Source organism: Ischnura elegans, chromosome X (assembly GCF_921293095.1).
Source record: "Ischnura elegans chromosome X, ioIscEleg1.1, whole genome shotgun sequence".
NCBI lineage: Eukaryota > Metazoa > Arthropoda > Insecta > Odonata > Coenagrionidae > Ischnura > Ischnura elegans.
This window is the reverse complement of record NC_060259.1, coordinates 68,180,455-68,208,441: the sequence shown is the minus strand read 5'-3', so window position 1 is coordinate 68,208,441 and position 27,987 is coordinate 68,180,455. Positions and strand designations below refer to the sequence as shown.

The following is a 27,987-nucleotide window of genomic DNA, read 5'->3' as shown; positions in this document are numbered from 1 at the left end:
TCTACGATATTATCAGTATCTCTCAATATAGTCACAGGGTATAGACTGATTAATAGGATATAGACTGATATGTTAAGTGAACTAAACCCAATAATGGAACCAAAATATTTTCTCAGGAAATGACAATTACACTGCATGGTTTTACCAAGTTGCCCCTGCAATAAATATGAATATGTATGTGCTTACACAACACTGATTGAATTCATATGCCCAGATTAATGTACCAATGGCAATTTTATTTTTTATTCTTCAAAATACAAAAATGACCAACATGGGCCTTTACATTGAACAATTAAAAAAATAATTAACACGTATTTATTTTTAAATAACTCACAGCACTTTTTGTCATAGACTATGAAGACAGAAACATAAATAGGGTTTAGGAGGATAACTCTTCCTGATACCACCGTCAGAAAAAAGACTAGAATGAATTATGCATAGAGCCCTACTGTAAAAAAGAAACAAATTCTTCCCTAGGATAAAAGGGAAGTAATAGAGGAGACGTTATACCCCTTCAAAAACAGGGCAGGGCTGAACTGCTAAATGCAAATAATTTTCTCTGACTGATCACATACTATCCCAAGTCAGTTTATGGACAGTTTTTTTCACATTTGAGATTTCAACAGGAAATTTTTGAAAGCCCAAGCTTTATTGTCCCGTGTTTCCTTTCAATTATTCTCTTTCACACTAAGTAGTGTGTGGGTCCAACACACATAACGACTTATCTCCTAATAAAATTAATTCTATATGCAGGCACCACAAATATTTGAGGTGGTCAATGCATAACTTATTAATACAGTCTTTGTTGAGAACAATAAATTTGAATTAAAAATATTCATTTTTAAATTGCAATGCATAAAATGCAAACAAATACTTTCGGCTTTTCAATAAAACATTCAATAACAAACAATTTATTAAGAGGATGGGTCCATTCAGTTCTTTGGTTCTCGGTTCTTAAGCTTATTACCTGATTCGAAACCGAGGTCAAAAAGATTCTGTGCCACAATTAATGGCACAAAATCCACTTTGAAAATTTCACTTGAGCATAATTTACCATACATACTTTGAATAGAGTGATGCAATAGAACCAATCATCAGTAAGGTAACTTATTGCAATTATCAGATGGTTCTCATAATACCAAAATGGAAATCATTGACAGATTTTTAAGATTAGTCATTGAAAATTAAACGCAGGAATGAAGCCAGGAACAAACAGGAATCAAAACTGACCACATAGAAGAAATGACCCATCCCTAAAATTAAACTTATGAACAATCATCTTCAAAAGTATACTAACTTAGTTAAAAACATAATTAAAATATGCAACTAAACATTTTTCTTTGGCATATCTCATTTAATTTTCCAGAAAAGGAAAATAATTCATTGGCATTTCTCAAAATACCACTATTTTCATTACGTTGCCTTAACCAACTTTCACAGGGCAAATTCAATTGTCTTGAATTTTTCACTCTGTTGTACATAAGTAGTGTAGAACCATCAATTATTTCTTTCAGTTACATAGATGTATGTACCTGGCTTCAAATTCTCTGCTACAGACAAAACCACCAAAAAGTCTGCATTTTCCAATCTCAGGGTATCTTTCAAATATTTTTCCAAGGTAATGCCTCCTCTGCTTTCACCAGGAAATTGTATCAGGTCACCTTCATTGCCAGTGCTCCTGAAATATAATTACTTCACACATTATGCATACATTTCACACCCAAGAATCCTCAGATTCACCTTAAAATGCATTAAAGAATTTCAAAGCTTAATTATGCAGCAACAAAGAGGGCTGATCATATGGGGAACAATAAAGTAAATTTATAAAAGAACACAGCTTTTCCCATCAAATAGAGAGTTCGTCACGGTAAAAGTAAGATTTTTCTATAGATATAAATATACAACCAGTGTTTAGCTATCATGCAATACAGAGAAAAATACTTTTGAAAATATCCCAAACAGTTATCAGGTAAAAACAAGAAAAAAAATTGGTAGGCTGTGACAATTAAGAAGTTCAGGAATGACTTACTTAAAAAAATATATTTTCACTAACAAGTATTATAATTCATAGTAATTTAGGGGTAGAATTCATTGGCAAGATAACACTGAATTAATGGCATGATAAATTTAGTCTACAAATCTAGTATGATGTTCCAATAAATAAAAATCTAAATTTCTTCAGTTCATCGGAAGCAAATAGAAATGCCCATACCCAAAGCCTAATATCCCATTCATTCCACAGAATTTTGAGCAGATTATTAGGTCCTTTTTGGCGTAAATAGTCATTGGAGTCATTTTCACTAGGGTGAAACCACCAAATGCTGCGAACGTCCTCACAAACTAAAACCAGTTCCTTTTCCTTCAATATGTACTTCACCAAACCGTATGCATATCCCTCCCCAAAGTAATCAATGAACTACATATTGTTCATAACGCTTCAAAAACAGAATTTAGCCTACCTTCTTCTAGTAAAAGTTGGTTAACAATAAAATATACCAGTTTTGGGTATATACTTACAAGTATCATCTCATTAATTCATCAAAGTATAAAAAGTATCAACCCCATTAATCATCAATTTGAAAGGTATTATTCATGCTTGCCAAATGATAACTCATATTCCTAAAAGACATACACAACTGGCATTTTAGTAAAGCATTACTCTTCGCCCTGCGTAAATTACAAAAACTTATGATCACTTAATATTAAAGTTGAATATTCATAATTAACAAGGTTTTCTTTCAATCACTAGTGTGACCATTAACTGGGGGATGACGATATTTAAACAAGCTCATTTGATATACATTTTCCTTACATAGTTATTCCTACATTTATCAATTTGCCCTTGTATATATTATCATACAAACATAAAAACTGTGATGTTCAGAAAAAAATATTATTGAACATATTCGATGTTATGATAAACACATACTAATGAGCATTCGAAGAGGGTTACTTCAAGATTATCAGAATAATAACTGAGCGTGGATCTCAAATTTGTTCAACAAACGTACGTCAAACATTGTGTACATAACGGTCATTCCATCTCAATTCTATCACCATTTGACCCAAGGGATCTCAGACTTCATCAAAGTTTTTGCATGACTGTATATTAACCTCAAAATAAATACTCTGACACTATTTCACAAAAAAAAGTTAGAGATTTTTGAGCTAGTGACGCCATCTACTTATCGCCTTAAGGCCATCAGTTTTCTGTCATAAATAGCTTGAGGAGATGGGTCTAGATGGAAAAATGGCAAAATGTGGGTTTATTCATTTTTCAAAGTCTATCACAGTCCAAAAGAATATTTGGTGAATTGGCAGATTCACACCATAAAGACCATTGGCACGGAAGCAGACATGCCACTTTCAAATTCTACACTCTTGTAGGTAGGTCTACAGGAACATACGCCATAAAAAAATAATTCAGTACCCTAGGTATGAATTATGGAACTATCTTCCGACAATGCTAAGAATCTCTTATTATGACACCAAAAGTCAAAATTTTAGAGAAAATGTCACAGCCAAAACTGCACCAATTTTGTCTTCCTTCATCCTTTGTACATCGTCCAGATTCTACCCACATGCTTTCTGCTATATGCATAGTTGCAGAGAATTAACCAGTAAGAGATTCACAAAGCTTCATTTCAATAAATATAGAAAAATTTATTGACACTAACATATGCAAAAATAATCTCTAGAAAGACAGTCAACAGAGGAATGGGTGATGTCTAAGTAACAACTAGTTTTTTCTTGTGCTAATGGCACAAGTCTCCTTGCAAGCAAACTCCCACCATGGTGTTAAAGTCAAAATAAGAGCATGATACTTCAAAATTTACACATGGTAGAAGGAAAACTGAGTTCATTAAGAGCTCCAATTCAATCTCCATTAAATACTTAGCAATATAGAAATATTCCACATGTACTCCATAGCACCACAGCAGTACATAAAATGTGTGTGCAGGTGCTGTTGCCAAAATATATTTCAGACAATATAAAAGGCACTTCAATAAAAATAATATATTTTCACAACCAAGTAGGTAATAATAACGTATGCACTTCTTTGAACATAAATAGTAGGGATGGTTGGATCGGATCCAAATATCTGCAGATATTGTCCTTCACCAGATACATCGGATCCAAAGTTGCTGAAGGCATCAAATCTGGATCGGAAATTTTTAATTAAAGCTTGAGTGAATGAATGAAAAGAGTTCCAATTCTCTCATCACATGCACCATTACACTGCTCAAGAATCATTTTGTTTAAAACCTCTCCCAGGCATTACGTGAGATAATTTCAGCCGTGGAAAATTTTAAAGCAAAATACCATCAGGCACATAGAGTGAATCTTCCCAATAGATTGAACAACCATAGAGGAAGGCTCACAGGGTTGCCACTCAATATAAACTATAACATCGGAACAACATTGAGCAATAACAGATTAAGAACAATATAAGATTGGAACAACAACATGGCGTCCGGTGACAACGTAAACAAGTGTGGCTCCTGTTATATTGGCCTCGACATGATGGAAAAACTTGTCCTTTGTGGGATATGTTTGAATTACTTTCACCTTAAATGCTCAAAGTTGAATGAGCTCAGTTTTTAAGTCGTCCAAGAAAACCAGTCACTTTTCTGGACCTGTCTAAATTGCAATGTCAAAAAACTTCGTGCTGTCTTCAAGATGGCCGATACGATTACTGTACTTGCAACAGAAGTGGAGCACCTTAAAATGAAATTAAGCAGTTTAACCCTGGGAAAAGACTGCAGTGTACGTATAGCTGAGAAGTCGCATGTTTCCACAATCATCCCTGAACGTGGGGAAACTAACGCTTCGTCTGTATCTGGAGCTATTCCTGTTCCTCCGGCAGTTATTGATATTGTCTCGCAAGGATGAAATGCTGAATTTGAGAATGCAGAAATCGGAACTGTTGGTGACATTACTGACAAAATTAGCAATAATCAAAATGAAGCTAACGATCCTGTGAACGACGGCTTTCAAGAGGTTATCTCCAAAAAGAAAAGGAGAGCAAATCAACAGGTACGTAACGACGGACAATACCCAAAAACGTACTCGCGCAGCAAACCAGGAGTCGACGAACTCATTCAGAGGACACAAGCCCAAAAGTAAACGCAATCATTGTGTTTTTGGGACAAACACGGAAGTGGAAACCTTCACGGCGATCCCTAGACGAGCCTGGATATTTCTCGGGCGCATTAACCCAAAAACTACTACCAGTGAAATATATACGGAAGTGGAAACCTTCACGGCGATCCCTAGACGAGCCTGGATATTTCTCGGGCGCATTAACCCAAAAACTACTACCAGTGAAATATTAGGTTTCCTGCGACACAAATTTACTGATAGGGAGTTTGAGTGTGAAGAAGTTAAAAGAAGTAAAAAGAGTCTTTCATTTAAGATTGAGGCCGATTTAACTCTTCTTGATAAATTACTCAGTCGTGAACTCTGGCCCCTGGATGCATGTATAAAGCGATTTATTTTTCGCAAGCCCTTCGCCCGCAGTGATAGGGTAAATGTATCGATGGTAAATGCAGAATGTGTTGGGGAAAATCATACAGATCTACCCTTGGTGGACCCATCTGGGTTGTCGCAGGATCACTCGGGAACTGAGCCTCGGGAAATTCCAGTGAACACTGTGTCGTATAATACAAGATCGAAATCTAAGTGACTAGGAGAAGATGGAAACTTGCTCAAGTTTCTTTATTTAAACATTCGATCTCTCAGAAATAAGACTACTGATTTAGAGGTCCTTCTTCAAGAAAAGAAGAGTGATGTTTTATTGGTAACAGAACATTGGCTGTTAAGTGATGAAATACAATGCTATGCTATCAATGACATGAAACTTGCAGCTTCGTTTTGTAGACAGGATAACAGAGGGGGAGGTGTTGCAATTTATTGCAAACCTTCCTTGTCTTTTTCATGCAAGAAGACAAAACATAACATTGAAAAAGTCCATGAATGTGCAGCAGTAATCTTAAGAGCATACAAACTCAGTCTAGGGGTAATTGTGACGTATAGATCTCCAAGTGCCTCTTTCATTTCTTTCTTACAGGAATTCAGTGACACAATTCAATTTGTGCTAAGTTGTAATGTTAACTACCTAATAATCCTTGGTGATTTTAACATTGATTTATTAAGTCCCTCTATCCAACGTGAAGAACTTGGTGCCTGGTTTCAATCTTTTGGCTTAGCAGTAATTAACGATGTCCCCATGAGGGTAACTTCTCAATCTTCTACTCTTATCGACTTAGTTGTAACTAACTTACCAAATAAGACGATTTTGTGTAATACCATATTTAGTCATATGTCTGACCATTGTGTCCTTGATATTGAGGTGAAGCTTGACGATTTTAAATCTACTGCACCAATATATATCACTAAACATTCTATAATGATAGCAGCGTTGATGAATTTCTTAAGAGTTTGGCATGCGTAATTTGGGAGGACGAGAATTACATTTCTGATATTGATATTAAATTTAACTCCTTCCTTAACAATTTTTTATTAAATTTTAACCGTTCCTTTCCTTTAAAAACAATAAATTCTACCTGTAAAAGGAAAAATGTCAAATTCACTTCGGAGCTGATGGACATGAGTATTAGAGTAAGAGATTTACATTGTTAATGTAAATTTTCTGACCCATCTCTTTATAATGAGTATGAAGTACTTTTGCACAATTATAAAGCCCAAATCAAGGAGTTTAAGAAAAATTATTACAAACAGCGTATCTCCTTATCTAATAATTCATGCAAAGCAGCATGGAATGTTATTAAGCAGCAGACAAATAATAAACCCACCCAACAGTCGCCACCTTTCATAAAGTTTAAGGATATTGCTGTTTCAAAGCCCAAAAACATAGCAAATTGTTTTAATAAACAGTTCTGTCAAGTTAATGATGATAGCATTCCATCCACTATCAAAGCGATGAGTACTTCTGCCTCAATATTTCTTTGTCCCTCAGATCCAGCCGAGGTTGGAGATGTCATAAAATCTCTCGCTAATAAATGGTCTGTCGGAAGTGATGGGGTACCTATGCCCATTATTAAGCTAGCTGCTAAAATTATTTCTACCCCTCTATCGGATATCTTCAATTTATCAATCTGCAATGGTCATTTTCCGACAAATTTAAAATTTTCTGTGTTATGCCCAATTCATAAAAAGGGATCTTTGAGTGACTCAAATAACTATAGACCCATAGCACTACTTTCCATTTTCTCGAAAATCTTTGAAAAACTCTTTTACAACCGTATCATTGTCTATCTGTGTAAATTTAACTTATTGAATCTCTCCCAACATGGCTTTATTAAAGGCAAGTCAACTATGTCTGCTGTTTTTCAGCTTGTTAATGGCATTATCTTAGGTCTTGCCAACCAGAAAGCAATTATTGGGATTTTTTATGATTTAACAAAGGCATTTGACCATTGCATATTGTACAGTAAACTTGTCCAAATCAGAATTAATGGCAATGCTTTAGCTTGGATAAAATCCTATTTAACTAATCGTAAGCAGGTAGAGCAATTAAACACCAATTGTAATGGTGATGCTAATCAGAATTACTCTGATGTCCTTATTTCAAATTGTGGAGTGCCCCAAGGATCTATTCTAGGGGCACTATTATTCATCATTTTTATTAACGACCTACCATCTCATCTGCATCAGAGTAAAGTCATTTTATATGCTGATGATGCTACTACTCTTGAGTTTTGGTAATAAGACAGGGGAGGTGATTGATATGGCACACTCATCAGTAGCACAAATGATTGGCTGGTGTAAAAGTAATAACTTAAAATTGAATGGAAATAAAACATGTTTTTTAAATTTCCATCACAAAATTAGTCCTTCAGAAACGAGTCCTCTACTTAAGACTAATTCATCAACGGCCATTCAGCAGTCTAGCTCTACAAAATTTTTAGGGTTGAAATTAACTGAAAACCTTGATTGGCAATATCATATTGAGGATTTAGGTAGTTAGCAAAATGGCAACGGGAATATATATGATTCGCAAATTGGCTCCAACTACTTCATTAGAAATACTGAAATTGATATATTATGCCAAAATTCATTCTCACTTGGCTTATTGTGTAGTTTTATGGGGAAACACAAGTGCTGCTACTAGGGCATTCTCTATGCAAAAAAGAGCTTTGAAAGTTATGGCAAATGTGTCGATCAGGTCTCCTGGAAAGCCATTATTTCTAAAATATAATATAATGACACTACCAAGTATGTACATTTTTTACTGTGCATTATTTGTAAAAAAGAACCCTACCTTATTTTTACCAAACTCCTCGGTTAATGATTGTCTGACCCGTGGGAGTGAAAATATACATATCTTACAACAATTATGTGCCAAAAGAGGTCCACATCACTCTGCCTCGCTTATTTATAACAAATTGCCTATGAGTATAAAACATATTTCAAATATTAATGTTTTTAAGACAGAATTAAAAAAATTTCTACAGCCTAAGGGTTATTACAATGTAAATGAATTTTTGTCTGATAGTTTATGACAACATGTATGTTTTGATGTCCTCCCTGACAATGTTCTATGTCGCATGTATGAACTACAGAACAATAAAGATATTATTATATTATTATTATTAAAATTCACGGTTTTTTCCAGGTTTTCACGGTATACGAAATTCACAGCTTATTCACAGTTTTAAGGTTTTCAAGGTTGAATGGGAACCCTGGGCTCAGTACCGTAGGATAGTAACCATGTCGAAAGTAACTACACCGAAGATTTCACAAAACCACTAACCTCCTCCCACAGCCCTCGGCCAGTGCCTCTAACTTTTTTTCTCTCCGAGTTCGAACAGACCATAAATCATTGGCTTTGGAGGAAAATATCAAGTTACATTAGGATAATGGAAACCTTATGTGACCCTCCCCGTCCACCGAATTACCTTTTTCAGTCCACCACCTTCAAATTCACCCCGTTTCTGGAGGCAACTGGTATGTGAGTCTCTTACACCCATTGGTGTCTAACAACAGCTTTTGGCTATTGGATGACATGCACGAAATTCAAAAAATTATGAGACCAAACTAGACGCATTTCTGACAGTATTTATGTTTTTTAAGCTCTAATTGATTGACACAAAGCTTTCTAGTTACAAAAAGGCTATACAGTGAGTCCTCGTTTAACGTTGTTGATTCGTTCCTGAAAAACACGACGTTAAGCGAAACAACGTTAAACGATGCAGTGTTTCCCATAAGAAACAATGTAAAAAATTTAGATTGGTTCCTAACAATCGATTTCTTCGTAAAGAATCCAGAATTTCCCGGGTAAGAATCCAAGGAGGCCAATTATCGGAGCTGTAACTTTTAAGCAGACTTCGTGACCAATAGGGAGACACCTGAACCTGGCCAAAATGAAAAAAATCTGACCCTCGGGAGCACGAGAATGAAGTGCAAGTCACATTTCGTGATGAGATGAATTCTTTAACCCGGCGGAAATCGCGAGAAACTCTCAGTACCGATTATTCACTTCAGCATGATAACGATTCATGCGCAGCGCAAAGGTAAAAGGTTGGGAATAAGGCATTATTAAATGAAATATACAAACTAAATTAAGAAAGTATTTTAATGGCGAAACATCGATATTTTCTGTAACAGAAGAAATTTTAATTGTAAAATCTCGATCCGAAAACCTAAAACTAGACCGATCTCTCCAACAGTTGCACCTTCGTCAATTCTTATAATAATATCAAGTTTTTGTTCTGTCGCGGTTTTTTCTTCACGTCTGAAGAACCACCAGGATAGCCACTCCTCTTCGTGGACATTTTTTTAGGTTGGAATCAGAAAAATATACGGATAATGGGTAAATGAGGCGATAATTATTCGCTCAGATGCATATTTAACATACGCTACCCACGCCAACCTTTTCTGTCGAACGAAAATTTTCAATCGCAATAATATAGTAATATTTAATATACATCAGATGCGCTTGCATCCTATTCGCCATTCATTTTTTTTTCGTCGCGCATAATTTGAACAACGTTATCGCGAAGCAATAACAACTTTAAATGATGAAGGGTTTCAATTTTTGGACAACGTTATCGTGAAACAACGTTAAACGGGACGACGTTAAACGAGGACACACTGTACAATTACTTAATACTGTCCACACATCACAATTTTCAAAGAAACAAGCGTTGAATGACCACACACACAAGTTGAGACAGACTGGAAATCCAAACTGCGTATATCAAGTAGCTCACCCGACTTCACCTTTAAGCCTATGACATCACAAAGTTGCACAATCGGACGTGCTGGTCCCCAGGCTCCCTCATTCGTGGCCTTGTTGCTTGAAAAATGGAGGAAGCACTTCCCCTCCACTTCTCCTTTACACACTTCTGCTGCCCAACCCCTCGCTAAGCAGTTGTCTTGTTCTGTTCACCCTCGAGCAAGCGTGCATATTTTTCACGGCCAGGCGCATGGCATACTTTGACCACCATATATGTATGCATGAGCAGCATTTATATGATAACACTCGATTTTGGCTAAAATTTATTTTTATTTAAAGAAATTAGTTCAAGCTTGTAAATTTATAGGTGATACAGATATAAAGGTACACAGGTGGTACATGGCCAGTCGCGTGGCATACTTTAAATGCCACGGGTGTCGGGTTCCTCTTGACAGTCTAAAAAAATTTCTACAATACTTTGTGCTATAAAAACTCACACTATAGACAGTCAAAATGACATTGTAAGAATATGCGAGGTCATTCAAGAAAGGCAAAGCACGAGTTACACGGCCAGTCGTGCAGCGTAGTTTGTACGCCACGGGTGTCAGTTCCTCTTGCCGATCTAAAAATAAATTAGCTACAATACTTTGACCTCTGAAAACTTGCACTGTGGACCGTCAAAGTACATTGCAAGAATACACATGGTCATTTTAGACCAGAATGTACGTACAATGTTGAAATCCTTGGTTTTCGAAGATTGACGTACTTTATATGCCAGCATGCCCGCTCGAGGGTAAAAGTTCACCGTGTGTGTCAGATTGCACAGTTGCAATTTAATTTTATGAGGAATTATGCTTCTAAAAATGCCTTCCTAAGTGGGGAAACATTCCATTTGGATATGAAGAACTCAATATATGCTATGTGCATGCACTGTGGTGTGGAAACTATCGCAATGAAGTGAAAACTATCGCAATGAAGTGAAAACTATCGCAATGAAGTGCAAAATCCACCTCACCACTACTGAAGCAAGTGACAAAATTTGGGGAAAACATGTGTAAGGAATATTTGAAAATATTAAGTGTGTCACAATCAAAATAGCATTTCTTTTCTTGAATGTACCCTGAAGAAACTTGAATATTTACTTCATTTAAGAGCAGACAATAAAAAAAGCATTTACAGCAGACTCCCGATTATTCGGCTACAGTTTATCCGGGTTGCGAATAGGGTAGTTTCCTTCATCAAAGAAAACGAAAGGCATTGATTGCGATTCGTTACCCACCATTACTGTATTCATAGTATACAAATTATTTGGTTTTAGAAATACCGGTTTAGACGAATGGCAATGGTCCATTTTTATCCGGATTTGAAAAGGGCCAGATTGGCGCCCATGCAATGCCACTCCACGTGACGTCACAGGGACCTAGTTTCTATACGAGAAGATAGGAGTTATCATCGTCTGAGGTTACCAATGCATGCATGAGGCGCAGAGCTCAGGGAAACATTTCTTAATAATCACTTATTAAAACTGGCTAAGGTCGGAAAGTTTTCTTCATTTGATAAGGTATTAATAATCCTTATTTAAGCCAAGCGCTACCAGCCAGCAGGGTACTCAGCAACCTGCAAGCAGCCTGCGTCGTATCAGCGCTAAGCCTCGCCTCAAGGTCACCTCACAGGGCGGCAGTGGGAACCAGAAATACGTCACACGGAGAGATTTCCCGGTATTCATACTTACACGTCGCGTTTTTGCGCGCTTGAAAATTTTCACTTTTCATTTAATCGCGAAAAATAGATATCGTCATTTAAAAATCTAAAAGCGTGAAATACGTACTCCAGGAGTAATAATCTTTCGATTAAGGCAATAAAAAAATAATAGGAAACCACCCTATTATCCGTGCATGATTATCACTCTCGCTCAATTTTTTCCGCAATCTTTATTAAAAAAATCGGATGCAAAATCATCGGAATGACAGCAATAATGCTAGGATACCCCGGGCTTATTATTTCCATTAGAATCCCCTTCGTAAAATGGAAGCGATCACGTGCTAGCTGCATTCACGGGAGCACCGTGTTCCTGTTTTCCAAGCCTCGCACTGCACGACCGCACTCCTTGATCACGGATACACATTGCGCAGCAGTTACAACTCGGGCAACTTGTGCGAGACACGACTACGTGGCGTGATGCCTGACAGTGTTGTTTCCGATGTCGAGCAGTGGTTTTGAAGCATTCATGCTAACCACTTTTCTATATTTGTGATCACACAGCCACGGATGTGGTTTTCGAAACCATGGCTTACATGGAGCATTAATAATACAAGTACAGTGAGTCCTCGTTTAACGTCACTTACCGTTCCTGAAAAATGTGACGATAAACGAAATGACGTTAATCGAATCATAATATCCCATAAGAAACAATGCAAAAAGTGAATACCGGCTCCTAGATCTCACAATTCCAACGCGAAAAAAATGTTAGCGTATCATATCTGGGGCATTTTTTATGGTGGGAATGCCAAACTATCGCATAAATACGAGTTCCTGTCTTCATCGACGACAATAGCAGCAGTGACGTAAATCCTTCTCCATTTTTGTATCTTCCAGCATTTGCTTTTCGGCTTCGCTATGGTGGTCGCCCGGGCGAGCGTCGACTGGGCATCATCATCGCTGAAACATCGTCGCAGTTACAGGAACCAAAATTATTGTGAACTCGGCAAATAAAAGTGACGACAAAATCTCAGAGTTCTACACGAAAAAATGCCTTGAAATCACTTTTTAGGTTCCTGAAAACAATTACGCCAAGTAAAACCTTGCGCACCTACGTAAGAATTCATTTTGCAGAAGTCTTTGCTAAAACCGTAATCGCAATTACGAATAAACACACCGTTTTACACTTTGCTTAGACTGACTGTATTACCGCCCACAAAACGAACAACCTGCAACGCCCGCCGCTTCGCCTTTTTTTTTCGCGCGAAATTTAAAATACTTGACGTTATTGCGAAGCGTAGGTGCGATAAACGAATAACAGTCTCAAAATTTTCGTGACGTTACCGCGAAATGACGTTAAACGGGGTGACGTAGAACGAGGACTCACTGTACAACCATGCTATCGCCGCTAAAAATAGATTGCGAACTGGCGAAGAAGGCCCTCAATGAGTCGAGGAAGCACACTTTAATAACAGAATGACTGCATAAATAATAATAATATATTGCTTGTTTTACGTTAGTTATGAACATTACAAGACATTTGCGTGAAAGTTTGGATTATCCGTGTTTTACGATTATTCGTGCCATCCCTCCCCATCATTAGCCCTGATAATCGGGAGTGTACTATAGATCCAAAAATATCCAAAGATTCGACACCTGAAATCCAGGATCGAATCCGCATCTGGATCCGAAAAAAATCCTGGATCCATCCATCCCTATTAAATAGAACATGTTCATCAACAAAAACTGCTATCTGAACCATTTTTTATCATAAAAAGCAAATTTATAAGAAAAATTTACATTACATAAATGAATTTCAGCTCGACAGTAACCAATTTCACAAAAATATTTTCTATTGCTAGGGTCTCCTAAATTTTAGTATATTGCAATTCTACTGAAAATAATACTTCTGCTTTAGCCTACATCTTACCAATAATGCTCATGGCATGCTAGCTTCCATACTGAAGAAAAAATTAAATTATGAAAAAAACTAACCTTAACCAACTAATAAGGCTCAGCAATGACATGGCAAGGCGGTTTAATTTTCTCAGAAATGTTTTAATATACACTCCCCAATGCTCAGCAGGAAGCAACTCCATGTCTTTGACAGCATCTGACACCAGTTTCCCGGATTCACGAACGTTTATCATCACACTCCTGTATAAGAAAAATTTCCATGAATGACAGCACTATCAATTTTAATACAAATACAACATTTTAAATACTAATAAAAAATTAGCATACTCGTGGTCCTCAGAAGAGCCATTCTCTTCATTCAAAAATCTGTACTCATGTCGAAACATTTCTTGTCCACCAACTAAATAGGAATGGAAGTTGGATGTTTGCTTGACTGCACCTACTGCTTCCCCCACAGTGAGATCAATAACCGTAACTGGCATAGGGTTGGACATCAACTCCAGTGACGCTAAGTCTCGGCCGCCATACTCATCAAGTAGTAATCCCTGAAAAAAATATCCAGTTTAAAACACATCTACGCAGTAATAACTACTCAAATTCACAAATATATATATCCGATATAATATTTCCTGGAGTTTAGGTCAATTTTAAAACAAGTTTCAGCCAACGTTTCGATTTATTTTTAAATCATCATCAGGGCTATGTAAGTAAAAAGTATGAACAATATAAAATACAAAGATTAAAACGATATACAATATTTATACATAAAAAAAGGTACAATCGGGTTTTTTATACAATAATATAATTATGGTTTTTATGGTTATTGTTCATACTTTTTTCTTACATAGCCCTGATGATGATTTAAAAATAAATCGAAACGTTGGCTGAAACTTGTTTTGAAATTGACCTCAACTCCAGGAAATATTATATTGTATATTAAACAAGGTCAAGAAAAGGAAAAAAAATAATAAATATATATATCTTGAGCATATTTTTGGCCAGTTACAAATGAGAGCCTTCATTCATGCTGAGCTACTTTTCAAATAAATCTGTCAGTCACATTCTACTCATGATATTGAGTTGATTTTTATTTCACCTGAATATTGATTCTTCCATAACGATAGGTGGGATGATATAAAGTTATACTTTGTCTTACTTGGGCAGAATTTATTTTTTATTATTTTAAACATTGGGAGAGGTAATACTACAATTCCCACCATTGCAGCCAAAATGTGTATGGTTGTAATATTCTGTTGTTAACCATTACATTTAACTGAAGAATCATCACTTATCAACAGAAAGCAACTAATGCTAAATCTCCAGACCATCATTTAGGCTAATAAATAATCTTAAAACTCGGTGATGAATAATAGCCTACAAATAAATTCACAGAGACTGAATTGAAGATTAAATAGCCTCACTACAAAGGCTTTCAAATGTTGATTAAAATTAAGAATAAGGCATCTAAAGTTTTCAATATAGCACTCTTGATCTCATTCCAGGAGTGTACTAAATTACTTTCAGCCATTTTGCCCACTGGAAACTTCTCCATGGTTGAGATAGATTAGGACATACAATTTAATCTTCTTGGATTACAATTCTCACACTCACTTCCCAAAAAAAAGATAAATTTTAGAATGAACTGAAAACTTACTACTTGACCTCTTTTATGGTGTTATGGTGTACATCTGAAGCACTAGCAATCTTTAATGCAAACAGCCCCTAACTTCTTTAACTATTAACATGTTTAATCTCAGCCACATCCCTTTCTCCAAATATTTGCTGACTTCTTTAATTACAGACATGATTTCTAACCACTGAGCACCAATAAATTTGTACTTACTGATGGCCCAATTTCTCACTCTACAAAATGAAATGGAAACCATCCAGAAATTACAAAACTTACCAAAAATTTTAATGGCTTGTTATCTGGCACTGTTCATACTTGTTTATTTCTAAATAATTAAAAATGATTTTCTCACGATAAACTCATTTTCTTGGGGTAGGAAACTTTTTTTGCATGCATAATATAAGTAAGGAAGAGCTGCCAAATTAAATCAAACCTTTTGATAAATGAAGTTTTAAATAATTAAAGATAAATAAAGACTATGTGAAATAATATTCCTGAGCACAATCATATTTTCAAGAAAATATTATTTCTTTATGAAATCCATTCCAACAAAGTTATCGGTTCATTTTGTAGTAGGATATGTTTTGAGAAAAATTGACACTGGGAGTTCACAAAAATAGAGAAGGCACCAACCAAATGGATGCAAAAACAACAGCCTTCTTGTTCAGTGGTTCAACAGAAAGGGATAGATTAAAAAAAGAGAATACATTCACAAATCCCCATAGAAAGGATTAACTGAAGAAACAACACGCAGGGACCACAAGAAATGAGATAAATCCATAAGAATAATACATAGTACATTAATATAATGTGCTTATTAAATGGTCACAATAGGGTGGTTTCCTATTATTTTTTTATTGCCTATATCGGAAGATTATTACTCCTGGAGTACATATTTCACGCTTTTAGATTTTTAAATGATGGTATCTATTTTTCGCGATTAAATGAAAAGTGAAAATTTTCAAGCGTGCGAAAACGCGACGGGTAAGGAAATCTCTCCGTGTGACGTATTTCTGGTTCCCCCTCCCGCCTTGTGAGGTGACCTTGATCGAGGCTCTGAGCGCTGATAGGACGCAGGATGCTAGAGGGTAGCTGAGTACCTTGCTGTCTGGTAGCGCTTGGCTTAAAAAAGGTTAATAAATACCTTATCAAACGAAGAGAACTTTCCGACCTTAGCCAGTTTTAATAGGTGATTATTAAGACGTGTTTCCCTGAGCTCTGCGCCTCATGCATGCATTGGTAATCTCAGACGATGTATAACTCCTATCTTCTCCTATAGAAACTAGGTCCCTGTGACGTCACGTAGTGTGGCATCGCATGGGTGCCAATCTGGCCCTTTTCAAATGTGGATAAAAATGGACCATTGCCATTCGTCTAAACCGGTATTTCTAAAACGAAATAATTTGTATATTATGAATAAAGTAATTGTGGTTAACAAATCGCAATCAATGCCTTTTGGTTTCTTTGATGAAGGAAACTACCCTATTCTTTCTTGCTAGCCACAGAAAGGTTAAACTCCCATTACCTAATTCTTGTGAATGTCATGAGCCAGTATCATTACCCATGAAACTGATATCAGGAATCTTGTATTCCTTCTTTGTTCCCATGGAATGTCTCATTAACATTTCCGCCAACTCTTTTATTTAAAAAAAATCACCATCAGAACTTCTTTTCCATTCACCTTTTTATTTTTGTTGCCAAACAAATATAAACTCATACGAAAAATGTCACAAAGTGTAATGAGGATAACATTTTCAACCTGTACCCATATGTGCTATTATTACTGAAGCCTTACAAGTTATTTGTTTCAGCAATAAAGAGCCATATAAAAATTCATGGTCCTCAGAAGATGAAAATGGGGAATTCAGCAATCATTTTGGTAAATGGGACATGATTTAGGGAAGATCATTCTAGCTGTAAATTTGTATTTTTCAGCAGTCAGACAGCCTAACCAAATATGTCATTGCACACCACCTACAACCTTCCACATAGGAATGATGGCAGGAAGATTAAACCTGTAGACCTCTTGATTAGATGTAGAAAGATATACGTCAAAGGAATGAACCCCTAGGGTCTGGAGTAAGGGCATCACTTTCAAAAGCTTCTCTAGTGGCCCCAATTTAACAATGCTGACTTCCATTCCATGTCTTAGGTAGCAAAACTAATACATAGCAGACTCAATTTAAACTTTCCCAGCAAATAGAATGAATAGGGGAGAGTGGGCCAAAATGAGACAAAAATCACTTCATCATTTTTCATATTTTTTCCAATTGATATAATGAATTACTATCTAGTCAGCTGATAACTTCACTGTTTTCTAGTGATGAGCGATATATCGCTAACTGTGATTGAATCACCGTTACTGAAAAGTAGCAGTCACTGTCGGTGATTCAATATTCGAAATCACTGTGATCGGTGATTCGATCACTGGATTCGGTGAAGATAGCTCTGGCTGCTACCAAGTGATATGTGATACATCGCTACCTGTGATTGAAGAGAAGTAGCCGATCACTGCCGGTGACTAAATCACCAAATACTCGAAATCACTGCGACTGTGAATACGGTGAAGTTAGCTTTGGCAGCTACCATGATGCTACCAATAGTAATATAAGGATGTCTTATTCATCTTTTATGATAAATAGGTAATTCTGTAGGAAATATACAGCTAAAGGTTTGAATTACGATGGTTTGATTATAAAATATGTCTACAAAATGCCGACGGGATTTTAATGATTGCCCCTAATCAATTCTTTTACCACATCAACTTTACTTAATTATCGTAAAATAAACTCGGAATCAGAACTATTCCCTCATAAAAATATTTTGCCTAGTTTTACAATTTTCTACAAGTTAATTCGTTCCTTTTGAGGAGAGCTCATTACGTGGAATTGGACAAAGTAGCAGGAATAGCAGCGCCACAAATCACCGCTGAGTTCTAAGAGTGATTCACCTCGGTGATCGCAATCACAGTTAAGAATCACCGTTACTGATGAGTAGCAGTCACAGGTAACGAAGTGATCGGAAAATCACAGTTCCGCTCATCACTACTGTTTTCTACACTATACTCTCTGCTTTTCATGATGTAGCGTAACTTTGAATGGCTCTACAGTTATTTAACAAAAATCCTTGCCAGCGTCTTAATGTGGCACAATGAGACATGGTAATTAACACAAGAACAATACATTTTAATGGCTATTTATGGTAAATTTTACAAATAAACCTCTTTTACATTTAAAATACTAGTGATAAGGTTATTATTATTAAATTGTTACAAGTAGGCCATTGGCCTGTAATAATACTTTAGTTAAAAGTTATCAATCTACAGCTAGCACCAAACTTATAAAAGGAATGGAGCCTCGCTGTGTTACCCATAGGTGAAGGTTGTGGCAAAATCATTATATCAAAAAGTCCAATCAATGAAACATCTAAGATGAGAGGAAAATAAAAATAACCTTCATTTTTTCTATAATATTTTTAATTTCTTTGAAGTCAGTCTTAATGTTAGGTACCTGGAGTCATAGCTTTTTCGTTAGCATGCTTGCAATTGTAATTCCAACACAAGGAGTAACTTGATAAATGGTTATTCGTTTGCCCGGGTGGTGCTAATGTCACCTTTAAGAAACTGATCAATTTTAGCAAATTTTCAGGAAGGAAAAGATCAGTTACTTAAAACTAATAAATTTTGTCAGCTCTAAGATTTTTTCAAGTTTAGCAATGTTTTTTGTTTTATTTATCAGCTTTTATCATTAAGTTTTGAATTTTAAATACAGAATAACTCCATGGGCCACATTTAGACACCTGAAATCTGTCTCATTGTGACCCAAGCCAAAGCGTCTCATTGTGGCCCAATGTGCAGCCTTACGTAGTTTTGATCATACAACTTGTTTCAAGAGTGATAAAGCTAACGTAAATACATTGGAATGTCACGATTAAAATACTCTTTAATGCTTTACAATGAAAAATCCAAATATCCATCCTACCTGAGTAGTAACTGGCAATAAAAAACAACAGTATTTTAACTTTTGCACAATAAAAACAAAGAAAGTACATCAATCTGCACTAGAGAGATGCCAGAAATGTGCAAGGTGGAAGAATGTTTAATAATGAGTTTTATGCCATTCCCAAAAAATAATAGCACCAGTCACTTAACTCCATAGCTAAATATGCTCACTGCCTCAAAGTGACCTAAGTCTCCTTGAGGACAACTCTCCCCTAAACTTGCTGCTGAGCCGATGTTTTAGGTTCCCTCTCGTCACCCATTCTCTAGGCTACTGAGAATGAGTTATGAGATGTGGCCCAAAATTTTGGCACTCTTGGATTTTCCAACCCACACGGAAACCCAAGAAAAGTTTATTCATTCAACTTTAACTACATAATTGTTTAATAAAAGGGGAGGACATAATGGAGGGTTAAATAATCATCTGAAGTTGCTAAAAAGTTATTTTTAGTAGAAAGGACCGTGAGACCAAGAACAGTTGGAAATGTGGTTAAAGTTTTATACAAGTTCATTTTTCCATTACCTCGAGAAAATATGTCAAAGAAAATCTGAAAATCTAGAATTAAAGCTGTAATTCAATGTAGATAGCACCCTGCAAAATGGCTTCTTTATTTGCCTATAATCGGTTTGTTGCTAGTGAGCCACTTCCCATTCCAGATAATGATGGAGAAATGGGCGAAGAGCTCGCATTCTGGCAAAGTAATCGGAAACCTAAGGCTGAAAGTGGCTACACTCAACAAATATCATAAAGAAGTCACACTGGCCCACCTGCCCCAGAAAACATACCACTATTCTGAAGCTCCTGAGAATGCTCTCACTAGTTTTAGATTTGAGCAAAGCAAATTTGTAAGTGAAGGCCCAAGCAGGTGCTGAGTCACCTGAATCTATTCATACTTGGTGGTTGACCGTGGGCCCACGGAAAGTGAGCAGCCAAGCACTGCCACAATTGGTTAACTCAAGGATCGAGAGTATAAATTCCATTCCACCCCAGCAGAGTGACAGTGGGTGAGTTTGGGAGGTGCTTTGCATGGCTCTAATTGTAGCATCGTGATTCTAACAGCCCTATTTGCGGAGTCTATGATATAAAGATTATTTTTACCAACAATTTTAGGTACTTTTTCACCCCATTGACACCAAAAGTGTAGTTCATTGCTCTGATAGAGGGCATCTGAGGGCAAGAAGGAGCAGAGCTGTTAGCTCCTCTCAGGCAGGCGAATTTGATAATTTTCACTATAAAATTTTATTTATATCACATAACTTTGACATCAGCTTATGCAACGACTTCAATACAACCATTCAAAAAAGAAAAAATGAATTTAGACTATGACTAAGCTATGACGGCGAATTTAAAGAAAACAACTGTTTCAATCAAAAGTTTAAAAGACAAAACTTATGTCTGGGCATGTGAAAGAATGAGTTTTTAATCACAATTCTAACTTACAGTCACCTTTAATGCAACGATACATCATAAGAAAAATACATATATTAATCTTCGATGAGACAGTACAGCAAAACCCAGTTTTGAGCATAAAGCTAAATAAATACTTAAAAGCAAATAATAATTGCAAGAAAAGGAAGTAAGCTTAGAGGAACCAACAAGATAAACTCTATTCCTCTTCCCACTCCAGCAATGCAAAAATAAAATGTCTACATACAAGAATGTCATTAATCTCAGACATTAAAACCTATAAGTCAACTGGTATAATTCCCATGCACTATTCCTATGAGCCATTATGACAGCTTCAGAAATGAGGAATAACAATATAAAATATCACACAGTCAAATGGTAATGCCTATCCACACTCAGACTCAGCCATTTGGAGACTAACTGAATAGCATTTGAACGGTAAAAAGGATAACACCTCACCACATTAGCCAAAGGTCACAAAAGTAATGCTTAAGAACAAAAATACATAAGGTTTAAAAAATTGCCTCTTCATAAAAGTATCAAATTTCAAAGTATTTTATTAATAAAATCAAGTGATAATTAGCTTAAAAAACTAACACCTTGGTTGGTTGTGCAACAACAAAGAGAAAAATTACTTAAAGTTTTCACCTTGCTACACTATTTGTAGACTATTTTATCATAGTAGAAGTTATGAGAAGTTTCTTATTACCATACACATTTTTCCAACTAAGAATTAAGAATGAAAAGTCATGAATGCAAATTCTTAATCAGGCCTATGCAGTGAAAAAATACAACGTTCTGAAGAAATATATCATTTACACAGAAATTCAGTCCTTTTTTAGTATGCAAGGGCAGGAGCACTCAAAATGTAACCCTCCCACATAACTACCCTACATTCAGCAGTAACCAATACATTCAAGAAAAAGCTGTTACTTATTAGCTGAAAAAAATCTCAAAGATTAAAAAAACAGTTTGGTGGCTCCTTGAGATAATATTGCTTCACTGACATACAGATCTTAACATTTACATAGGCCCAACATTTTACAACTTATAACATTGAAATGTAAGCAACAATTCAATATTGGAATTGTTCCTGCTTCACGTACTTGTTTGGAGAGAAACAGCAAATTTTTTGTGCTCATCAGGCAACATAAGTCACTCGCCAAAATGATCTTCCTAATGACAGATTGCAAAGGGATAGTCAAATCGAGATAACTTATACAACAGCCTACATGCCATTCTTTAACACTACCTCCAGGATAAATTTGGAATTTAGGAGTGAATATAGAAGTGCTGAATCCAATAATGAGAGAGATATGAACTGAATGGACTATGAGGGCTTACAGTTTGCTTTTTCAATATTCCTTCTGCGATATCAACTAAAAAATCCAAAGAAATGTTTGCATAGTAGAAAAATATCGTAACACTTTTGAGGCTTAGAGAAAACAGGTCTCCTCCAGTAGGAAGTACCCGATACATACTATGATCACTCCTCTAAGTAAGCAATGCTTCATTAACAGTAAATGAGAATAGGACAAATCATGAATTTCAAACCCGTGAAAAGAAGGAACTGAATAAAATATCAACGCAATAATGCATCCTAAGCCACCCTTGCAACTAATTCTTAATTTGCATCTCTAGTGATGAATGTGCTAAAGGACACTCAGTTCATGGATTAATGGAATAAATGAGCTAACAACTTCATCACTGAATCACAGCAGTTGTTTCTTTGGCAATGAACATACTAATTATAACTTCAAGAAAGGGGGAGAGGGAAAAAAGATAGTAATTTCTTTCCGGGCTTTAGGCAATCCATACCAAATTTAAAAAATATAGATGCACAAATAGGTACCCAGATATTACAAAAGCATAAAGTTTACCAAGCATCAAGCCCATCAATGATGTTGCAAGCATGATCAAGGGATTTAAAAGGCCCAAAGGCTTAGGGACATACTGCTTTAATTATGACCCTCTAATGAAATACCCCTTGAAGCCTGCATATCATGGGATAAAATAAGCAACTTATGATTCTCGGGGATAGAACCAGCACCACCTTCTACAAAATCAGCAAAAGAGTACTTTCTTAGCGAAAATTTTTAGACACCATTGTGATATAAACATTTTATCCATGAAAGCCTTCAATAAAACATAATCAGGGTTCCCACCTTAACTAAATTATAAAATTGACGGTCTTTTCCAGGTTTTCACGGTCTTAATGTCGTCAAATTCACGGTCTGTTTATAAGCCATTTAAGGCCAAAATTTTGACCACGTCACAATCACCGGCCGCACGTAAACCAAAAATTTAATAAACGCGGCGGACGCCGTAAATGCAAACGCAGAAATGAAAGTGACGTCATTCTCTGACTCTCTCATGACGTCACCAATTGATATCAAAATTCAGGTCTGGCTGAAGGTTGTGAGTGGGAAATTGTCAGCAGAGGTAGGGAAGAGAGGAAGTACCAGATTTTTTGCCAGAGTTAATGACCACTTAGTTTACCGCTCATCCGATCACAGGCTCACGGTCAATGTGTCGTCATGGCACACAACCCAATAATAGGGTAGTTTCCTTCATCAAAGAAACCAAAAGGCATTGATGGCGATTCGTTACCCACCATTAGTGTATTCATAATACACAAATTATTCGGTTTTTGAAATACCGGTTTAGACGAATGGCGAGGGTCAAATTTTATCCTCATTTGAAAAAGGCCAGATTGGCGCCCATGCGATTCCACTCCACGTGACGTCACAGGGACCTAGTTTCTACACGAGAGGATAGGAGTTATGCATCGTCAGAGGCTACCAATGCATGCATGAGTCACAGAGCTCAGGGAAACATGTCTTAATAATCACCTATTAAAACTGGCTAAGGTCGGAAAGTTTTCTTCGCTTGATAAGGTATTAATAAACCTTTTTTAAGCCATGCGCTACCAGACAGGAAGGTACTCAGCTACCCGTTAGCATCCTGCGTCCTATCAGCGCTCAGAGCCTCGATCAAAGTCACCTACCAGGCGGGAGGGGGAACCAGAAATGCGTCGTACGGACTTTTTCCCTTCATTCCTACTTACGCGTCGCGTTTTCGCGCACTTGAAATTTTTCACTTTTCATTTGATCGCGAAAAATAGATATCGTCATTTAAAAATCTAAAAGCGTGAAATACGTACTCCAGGAGTAATAATCTTTCGATTTAGGCAATAAAAAAATAATAGGAAACCACCCTATTATGCTTCAAATGCACGTGTGGAGATAAATTCGTGGACACTGTCTGTCTGCACGTGACTGACCTTGAAACATGATCCACATATCGATTTTTCTTTTGATCTATCAATCATAGTTCTACATTCAAGTCTGAGAGATTTTTACGGTTTCATGACAAAATTCACGGCATTTTCCAGGTTTTTTCACAGCATACGAAATTCACGGCTTATTCACGGTTTTAAGGTTTCCACGTTGAGTGGGAACCCTGGTAATAGAATATATGTACAGTAAATAAGATAGAGAAAGTAGTTGCCCACATGTTTCCCAAATGCCAAGTCTTGCACAAAAATCTACCCCAGCGATTGGCATAGTGTGCAGATACTTTCTTTACTTACAATTATAATGCATAATTGAAATTAAAAAGAAAGTAAGCTTCAACAAATACTGGGATGGATATTTATTTCATCAGACCAAAAGAAAAGCAAGGGCTGCTGCATCAGACTAAATATTGATTCCATTCAAAGATTCCACCAGTAGATGAGAAGAAAAGTAATCATCATTCCCCACTATCTCATCAATCAAAAAAAACACCACAGAAGTTATGATACATTCCAGACAGCTAGGCTGGGCTTTCAGGGATTGGTGAAGTATATTTATTAGCATGGTGAGGTACCTAAATAGATAAACATGACCTCAAATACCTCTTCTTGCCTTATGCATAACCAATAAAATCAATGGGAAATGATTGCATTTGGCTTCATACCTGCACAGGGCCAAATTTAAGGCACCATAATGCCCGGGATTAAGAGCTAATTATGCATTGAGGTTAACCTCACTATTTCAAATGCATATTTAGACAGATTATAAGAATGATTGAAAACCACTCATAAGTTAACCAATTCTCAAGCTGTGACAGATTAATCACCGATGTAGGAACAAAATAACACACACTTCATAGGAAAAAAAACCAACAGACCTCTTTCTAGACTTCAAAACATAGCCTTCAAATTTCTTAATAAAATTTTGCATCGTGCTCAATAGTTTTAAGAAGTTATTCCGGCAGAGTCATACTTTACAAGATGATTGTTAACTTGCCAGAGCAAATACTATGGAGCAATACAATAGCATAAATGGTAGCAGCCAGAAAATTTTGCCAGAGGAATAATTCAAACAAGTCAATACTTTCAAGTTCAATTCTTATAGTATCAAGATAAATCAATGGTTATCATCTGCAACCATTGCAATGAAAGCTATCCCACTATGATCTAAATGTAAGAAACATTCAAGTTTCTGCAGTTGGTGACTCCCAGTCTGATTTAGAGCCATGCAATAAGAAATTTTCAATCTACAATTGAGTACTTGACAATTGAGTTTTCTTGTCAAACATTCCACATTCCGATGCGGCTGTATAAATTCTACTAATCTACTACCCTTAAAATCATGGCAAATACATTTTAGGTCAGAAAATGGGTGTTGAACTGGCAAAATTTTATGTGAAATGCATTAGAAAATAAAAGATTTTGAAATTCCCGGTTGGAGCAAGCATTCATAATATGTGCATATAATAAATGCGTAATTACAGGGACTAAAATTCATGTACAATTCCAGATTTTCCCAGTTTTCCTGGTCACTGGACACCCTGAAATATTATGAGGTCTGGCTTACATAATAATCTGTACCTATGACCAAGTAGCTAAGTGCTAAGAGAGAAAAATAGGTCTAGATTGGCATTGTTTATGGGAACAAGTAATGACAGACATCTTGTGTTCGAGTTGAGAAGAGAAAGCAATTAAGGCAGAAGCCATAAATAGATTAATGAACTAAGGCTACGTGCCTAAACTGGTGTTCACAATGTCCCAACTCCAGAATACCTTCATTTCAAATAAATTCTCTATGTTGAACATTAAAAGCATTAGTCCTCATTTGAATACATGGTTCAACCTGATATGCTCCCTCACCTTCACAGGGTTACCTCTTCAAACTCCAGTATGCATTTCAAATGGGTATAGACAACATACCAGTTAACTAATACATCCAGCAAAAGCCATTCCAGGGAGTCAACTCTCGTATAATAAACAAATATGTTTAATTTCTATGTACCTCCAACTGAAAAACATACCTGTAATTTCAACCCCATGTGATATGAGTACTTCCTAAGGGGATCCATGAGGCAGGTGGAATATCTGTCTGCTTCATTCAGGAAAAGTCCAAGAAAACATAACACCTTTTGCATAAAATAAAAAAAGAAATCAAGATTGACATCATCCTGAAGCAAATACGCACTTCAAGTGCTACTCTAACATGGCTGTCTGAATATGCACACATGAGTATTTCCTAAGTATGGCATGTACTACGCCATACAGACTATAAACCATGAATATCACAGAAAGTCTATAATAGCTTACATCGTTAATATCCTCGGCTGTTTTGCCAATGACAACGGAGCTGCCAAACGTTTGTAGATGAGACGTCAAGGCTCGTTTCATTATTTTTAAGTCCACTGCACGTCCAGAGGTGAGAGTCTGGGTGCCTAATCCAGTTCGGTTCACTTCTATCAACATGTTACAGAAGTCCAAAATCCACTCATTTACCTTATTCCACAAACTGGAGTCAAAAGAGGATGAATTCTGAAACAAATTTATGAATCAGCACCAAAATTAGAACGGAATGTCACCAGAAATTATGCAATGCCACCGCGATAAAAGTATGTCAATTAGTTCCATTTTTAACTAGTTTAAGGGGCGAAACAAATAACCACTCATTTACCATCATTACTGTTACCATACATCGGCCACTAACCTTGGTTAACAAAGTGTTGAAGCGAAAAGCAATTCTCCTCAGCCACAGTAAGCAGAGCCCTCTCAAACGTAAAAAGTAATGATAATTATCATAACTTGCAATGATTGCAATTGAATAAGGCACGAGTATACGGCCTTCTTTCACAAGAAACATCAAAGAAATGAAAACTAAATTCACATCCGGTACTACATAGAAACTTGTGCCCTTTTCGTTCAAATAGTCGTTTTCAGCAGAGTTCCCGTCAGCACTCACGGACAGGCAGTTGACCGTATGGTTAGTAACATATTTAATAGCAGAAAATATATCCGATTCGGCATATTCACTACTATTACCGATGTTTCCAGCTCCTCCAAAATGAGATGCCTGCCCCATGAAATGCTTTCCACCCATGCCTAATGACTGACTGACACGATATTCTACAGGTACCGCGGAATCAGAAGTTCCCATCAGATTTGACTCTTTGCTGAAATCTGGCATCTCCATGGGATAGGCCAATGGCTCCCCTACAACTTCTTGGAACCACACGCGAACAGTCTTAGGACCCACAATATCGTCCCACCTCGACATTACCACAGCCAATACACCACATTCTGACTCAGGTAAAGAATAGGAAAACTTGTAAGGAAGCATCTTGGACAGAGCACACACTTACCACGCAAATGTCAGAACAATTGATCGAAAATACACCCGACTTTTCCGCTGACGGATATTGGACACCTCCGGAGTTCAACCACTCTATATCCCTCGGAATACAAGAGCCACAAACTCTATTAACGCACTAGAAAACTAGCTAAACCTTTGTACTACAGCCGATACAAAACCTCCTCGACCCACTAAGCCATAACTACAATGCAACCCTTCAACGTATATCGAAAGAGGAATGAACTTCATGAGAGTAGTCTGAATATGAAGGTGGGTAAATATACGTATCCAACTTCAAATTTCACTATCAGTAACCGTGGAGAGATTCAAAAACGGCCAACGTTTGCTTCTCTAGATATCGATTGTTGGCACACAGCGTTTCCATAGATGACAATTTGTTCCCTGAGACCATTAGTGACGCTTTAGAACTTCTGAAGAGTATTTGATTGTTGCGGAGTGATTGTTGTCGAGGTTGACGGTACTTGTTAGAGCGCGAAA

General features: G+C 36.6%; 1 protein-coding gene across 1 annotated transcript; it reads right to left on the bottom strand.

Moving 5' to 3' along the window:
* Positions 1-218: 218 nt before the first annotated feature.
* On the bottom strand, positions 219-27,984 carry LOC124170956 (guanine nucleotide exchange C9orf72-like). The gene is made up of 6 exons (XM_046550043.1): positions 26,848-27,984; positions 26,454-26,675; positions 26,168-26,272; positions 14,144-14,361; positions 13,895-14,056; positions 219-1,678 (listed from the first exon to the last, which is right to left on the bottom strand). The coding sequence occupies exons 1-6, from the start codon at positions 27,475-27,477 to the stop codon at positions 1,498-1,500; spliced, it is 1,518 nt and encodes a 505-aa protein (XP_046405999.1). The 5' UTR covers positions 27,478-27,984; the 3' UTR covers positions 219-1,497.
* Between the last annotated feature and the right edge of the window lie 3 nt (positions 27,985-27,987).